General features: G+C 32.7%; 1 protein-coding gene across 1 annotated transcript; it reads left to right on the top strand.

Annotated features, from left to right (window-relative positions):
• Positions 1 to 1,314: 1,314 nt before the first annotated feature.
• Positions 1,315 to 6,252, top strand: LOC101508642 (uncharacterized; the record flags this gene model as incomplete). The annotated part of the gene is made up of 4 exons (XM_012720122.3): positions 1,315 to 1,805; positions 4,632 to 4,744; positions 4,829 to 5,200; positions 5,581 to 6,252. Coding segments are annotated over exons 1-4 (1,377 nt in total), but the record flags the coding sequence as incomplete, so codon positions are not given.

Below are 6,252 nucleotides of genomic sequence, written 5' to 3'. Positions count from 1 at the left end.
TTCAAAATAAGGAGAACATTGCAAAACGTGTAGTTAGAAAATATTTCAATTCATAAAAAACTGATGATAAAGGTGAGGCAATACAAATGTTGGAACTCAAAAATCTATAAATGGTGATGTTGTAGTTCAAAAACCTACGTTTGATAAGGTGACCATCCATGGAATCAACATTGTGTCTGCTAATTTGTGTGTGGATAACAACCTATTTTTGGGATTTGATGAATCAAACCATTTAAAAACTCTTGTTGATGACAAGTTGGTTAATGTTGATCTCTTGCAAAAAGAAGATATGACTAGCAATATTGGGTTAAAAACTAATGTTACTAGAGAAGTTGAGGATGTCATTCATTAGGTCTTTGGTGGTAGTTACTCTACGACAAATAACAATATAGTGGATAATGTGTATTGTAGACTCTTGGAGTGACACAATATTAAAGGATGAATCTGTTCAAAGTCTTCACACACCGACATAACATTATTTCAGTGACAATGTTGCATATGACATGCATATTTTGAATGAATTTTGGAATAAGAAAATTATTTTACTAAAGTATTCTCTATGGTCAAGAAGAACTAAAAAGTATGAGATCATGAGTGTTTATAAAGTCTGCTCTAATAATTTCTTTTCCTTTTAAGTAAGATTTATGTTTTCTAAAACTTTCTTTTTCCTTTTTTATTAATGGAATTTTACATTATAGAAAAAAAAATATAAAGAATTTTTCATTAGTTAATCTTTTCAAAAGTATTTTTGAAATTCTTTTAAGAGGGTTTTTTATAAGATGCAATTCTTTAATTTTTGTGCTTATTTTTCTCACTCTCACCTCACTAAAAATAGATAAAAAAATTTCACATGCAATCAAAAATAAGGACGAAAATTCAAAAATTAACTTTTATGAAACATGAGAGAGTCAGCTTAAATAAATATCAATATTTTTAAGTATCTTATTTTGAATTAAAATTTAAAATTTCGTGTATAAATCTAATAATAATTGTATTAACACATTTATAGACAACAAATAATAGGAGTAAGTAAAACCGCATAAATGCGCTACCAACTTTATAATTTTATCCTATCTCACATCATAAAAAAAGTGGAATAAGTCCTTGATACAGTAATGTTATCCAACAAACAAAAATTAAAGAAAGAAAAATAGCAGCTTGTTAACTCGGTGACTGGAGTCAACAGAAAATTAAATTCACCATCCTCATTTCTTGCTACGCAGTACGTTCTCACCCATCACATCAACCCTCATTCATCTCTTACAAATTTGGAAAACAATTAGTATTATACTAATTATCATCATTTAATAATTTAATAATAATGAAAAAACAGATAAACCACCATCCACTCTGTCATAGTTAGAAGGAGTGTTGTAGCTGTCACTTGTGCAGCACAACTTAGTCTCTCTCTCTCTCTCTCTCTCTCTCTTCCTTCAAACTTCAAAACCTAATAAAACTATTCATTTTCGAAATAGAAAAACACAATTTCACTCACAAAACTGAAACTCTTTCTCTCTCTAAAATGGATGCAACCAACTCAACCGACTATGAATCCTGACCTACTTCGCCGGCATTGCTACTCCCAATGGGAAAGCACGGAGATGAACAACAGCACCACATCAACGGTCTACCTTCCGCCGTCGCCGGCGACGAGGATACGCCGCTGGTGAAGAAATGGAAGAAACTCAGATGCATTATCGTCTTGCTGTTCTCCGCTGCTGTGTTCCTCTCTGCCGTTTTCTGGTTACCTCCTTTTGTTCATTACGCAGATCAGAAGAATCTTCACTTCAATTCCAAGTATAAAGGTAGAAACGGTTCTGCTTCATTTTTCTTTTCCACATTGCAATGGATCTATTTTAGGATTTTTGTTATCACTATCTTTGTTCTATTTCATCTTGCTTCTTAAAATTTTGAAATGTCCGTTTGGTTGAACATAGATTGAATTAAGGTTTTTTTTCCCTTTCATTTAGGTACTAATAGGTTCTTCTGTTTGAGTTATATTTGAGAGAATTCAATTTAATTTAAGGATTTCCATTTATCATATAAAAAAAAAAGAATTCAATTTTAAGGATTTGCTTGCATTTAATTGTTAATTTGATGTTTATAAAATAAAATGCGTAGGGAGGCTTTGGTTTATGGAGAGAATGATGGCGTGGAATTAATATTTCTTAATGTTGTTAACTTCGCTTGTGGAATACTGTGTTGCTTGCAGTTTTTTATTTTGCTATTTTTATTTGTTGGGGAGAAAAGGTCGTGTTTTCTTTATTTAGGAAATTAGTTTCTTGTGTATATTTTGGATTTTATGCAAGCTTTAAAGCTTTTGATCTTGTGGGATAGCCTGTGATCTCTTGCTTTATATGGTGATTGTATTTTGGTAATGCATGTTCACAAACTTGGGAATTACGTTTGATATTTTATTCACCATTTAGAACTAGTCAAAATTTTAAGAACAGACATAGGAATTATTTCAGTGGTCTTTTCCCAATTTAAAGGTTGTGACACAGCTAATATAAAACAAAGGTTGTGACACAGCTAATATAAAACAAAGGTTGTGATCTAGGGAAACAATACAAGTTCATTACTAAACACATAAAATGGCTAAAAGAATCGAATAATGCACAGAACTAAAATATTTGAGACCGGAGGGAGTAATATACAGCCATAGTGTTTCAACTTTGGTGTGTCTGGTTGAATGTATATTTACAACAATGTATTAAATGGTGTACTAGTGTAATGAATGTTTTAACCTACCTTAAATAAATTGTTTCACATCAATTAATTTAATGTTGGAATATTTAAAGGAAATATTTACCCCGCTCAACATCTAATTTAATAGCAAATTAGATGTTGAGTGATGATTGATGAAATAGTAGAGCTTTATTTAAATAAATGAGTTGCTATAAGTTATGGCTTGATGACATGTAACTTGTGCATGTCAGCATTGTTTTAAATAAAGACCATATTTCTGGGAACTGGTTGGCCTGGGAACTGTTGAGGTTTCCATTTCATTTAACCCAAAAAACTGACCAATCTTCATACCTGTGAGAAAATGGTAAAGAATCTATCAAACCAGTCAAAATCCATTAAAAAATGGTGATTTGAACCAGTTTTTGTGTAATTTTTTTTATTTAGAAAAATAAAGATACATATTTTAGACATATAAAGGTCCAATTATAAGTTATACATTAAAGACCTTTTTACCTGAATTTTTCTTATTTATCCTACTATTTTTATATTTACCTTACAAATCATATAAAATGATCATTTCATATTAATTAAAAATTTAACTTTTCTTAGATGTTACATTTTGTTACTTTAATGTATTTTATAATATTAAAATATATATTTTAATTATTATGGGCTTGACCATAATTCAACCACGGCTGAACTGTGAACTAGTGCTCCAATTTTAAAATATTGCATGTCATTAATGTTAACTGAAAGGTATGTGTATTTTTGAGTTGTAACTCCTACCCAATACGATGAGATGCAAGAAATGATGCAAGTATTTTAAGTTTTTGACTCTACTGAACTTTCTTTTTTCTGCAAATTCTGTTTCCAATAAAAGATTAATGTAGAAAATCAGTTGCAGGAAAATGTTAGCACATCCATTGTTTGAGTTGAGAAATTAGATATTTTGTTTTGTTCTGATATTGTATTGTTATGTCTCTTATGTGATCGTTACAAGTAGTTCAAATCAATAATTGTAAATTTTATATGTTGAATTTAAAGCATTGGATATAAAAGTCTTTTAGGTTTTTGCCCAAAACAAAAGTCTTTTAGGTTAAATGGCGTCATATGGTGGTAGTGGTACCCAGCCGATAAGATCTCTCCTTCCATTGTCTTTAGTTATCTTCTTATGACTCCTAACATTTTTTTAAGCTAGTTTCATACTTATCTTTAGTTTCAGTAGCTGGTTGCGTTAGTTCTTGACTATATCAACTATTATTGATAATAGTTACAAATTAATATAATTATTACAAATTGTAAGTTAACGGTAGTTCAGGACTGAGTAGCCATATTGGTATTCAGTTTTATTTTTCTACTTGCAAAATCCAAATATAATAATCTTCACCTAGAAAATGGACAACTGGCAAGAGTTCTCTTCCTTCTCTGCTCTTTCCAGTGGTCTTGGTCTATGGTGCAATCTTTCAGGTGTCTATATTCATGCTGCTGACTTGGCACTCAGTCTGATACTCTAGTGTAACATGTAAGAAATAACTTCCAATTACAAAAACTACATTTGACTGTGGTAGGCTGTTAGGATACAGAATATAGGTTAATTAGGAAATTATCCTCTTGTTTTCAATCTTTACATTTGTTCCTTTGAATCTTTTTTTTACACCATTATTCTAGCAATTCTTTCTTGCATAAAGAAAGGATCCTAAGATAGGCACATTCAATATATATTCATTGCTGGAACACTATATGTTGAAGCATTGGATATTGTCGTTCAATTTTGTGAAATTAGAAAGTAATCTTGTAATTATATATTTTTAAGCTTCTGAGCACTCGGCTTATACTACTTTACATTATATTTTGTGAATTTTATAGCACAGGAGGTAATGTAATTATTGACATGAGCATGATTACCAAATATTTCCACCTAATAACATAGTTCTGTTTTTCAGGTCATGATATTGTTGCAAGCTTATATGTTAAAAAGCCAGTTTCTTTGCTAGAAGATAACATTTTGCAGCTTTCCGATGACATTTTTGAAGAGATAGGGCTTCCCTCTACCAAAGTACCTCTCTCACTAGTTTCATTTAATGAATGAACTTCGTTAACATGATTATATATTAATTTCATTCTTATTTTTCAAAACCAGGTGAAAATCTTGTCTCTAGATCCCTTACCTGCATCAATTATAACAAAGGTTGTGTTTGCAGTTGATCCTGACGGAAAATATTCAGAAATGTCTCCAGCTTCCATTAGTTTAATAAGAGAAACATTTAAATACTTGGTTATGGGCCTATTAAATCTCCAGCTCACTCCATCCTTGTTCGGTACACCCTCCTTTTTTCAAGTGCTGAAATTTAAGGGAGGCATCACTATAATTCCACAACAGAATGCGTTTCCTCTGCAGACAGTGCAAACACTATTCAATTTTACTTTGAATTTCTCCATTTATCAACTACAATCAAATTTTGGTGAGCTGACAAGTCAGCTTAAGTCTGGACTACATTTGGCATCTTATGAGGTTTGTTATTATTATTTCTCTTCTTACTTCATTGTCGTGTGTTCTTGCTCATAATCATTTTATGAATTGTCTGTCAACTTTAGCCCTTGTGTTATCGGTTATGTCAAATGTATAATTAATTCTTGTATAACTAGTTAATTATCACCTATATATGGATTCTGTTATGGTCATGGAGTCTGTCAGTTACCAATGAATCATGTTTGACCTTGGACTATAACTCTAACCAGAAAGAATAATAAATGGCATGAAAAGTAAGCTGAGAAATAGTTACCAAATTGGGGGATTCACTAGATTTACTTGTTCTTGGCATTTAAAAGGTTTCTGATGACATGTTAGTCTCACCAAGCTACTTCTGATTGGGTTTCCTTGTTGGTATTCAGAACTTGTATGTCATCTTATCAAATTCTGAAGGCTCTACTGTTGCTGCTCCTACTATTGTTCAATCGTCTGTCCTACTTGCAGTTGGGATTACACCATCAACGGAGAGGCTAAAGCAATTGGCACAAACCATCATCGAACATCATTCATGGAACCTCGGGTTGAATAACACTGAATTTGGTAGGGTTAAGAAGGTCCGTCTTTCATCCATTTTGCAACACTCCCTTCATGGCAGTGGTTCTGTTCCGTCACCTTCCCCTGCCCCTTTGCCTCATCCACACCGCAGCCACCACCATCGCCCCCATAATCATCGCCACAATGCTCATATATTGCCTGCAATTTCACCTGCACCTGAAACTGAGGAAGGTGCAACTCCACCTAATGTTGGTTCTCCTAATACTGCAAGAAGTGTGCCTGCTCCAAGGCGAAGTTATCACGCTCAGCCTCCTAATTGTCAATTTGGGTATTATAGAAAGAGGTCTACCCAGAAAGCTCAGAAACAGGTTCATCTAACACCTGCAGTTTCTCCTACTATTACTCCACACAATCCTGTTGCCTCACCAAAGTCCCCCGTAGGTGCCCCAACACATGTCTCTTATCCAGTTCCTGCTTTGAGTCCTTTATCAAATGTAGCATTTGCACATAATGGACCCCATACTAAGATTGAACCATCA

Source organism: Cicer arietinum, chromosome 4 (genome assembly GCF_000331145.2).
Source record: "Cicer arietinum cultivar CDC Frontier isolate Library 1 chromosome 4, Cicar.CDCFrontier_v2.0, whole genome shotgun sequence".
Taxonomy (NCBI): Eukaryota; Viridiplantae; Streptophyta; class Magnoliopsida; order Fabales; family Fabaceae; genus Cicer; species Cicer arietinum.
The sequence above is the reverse complement of the archived record's forward strand: the minus strand, read 5'-3'. Positions and strand labels throughout refer to the sequence as shown.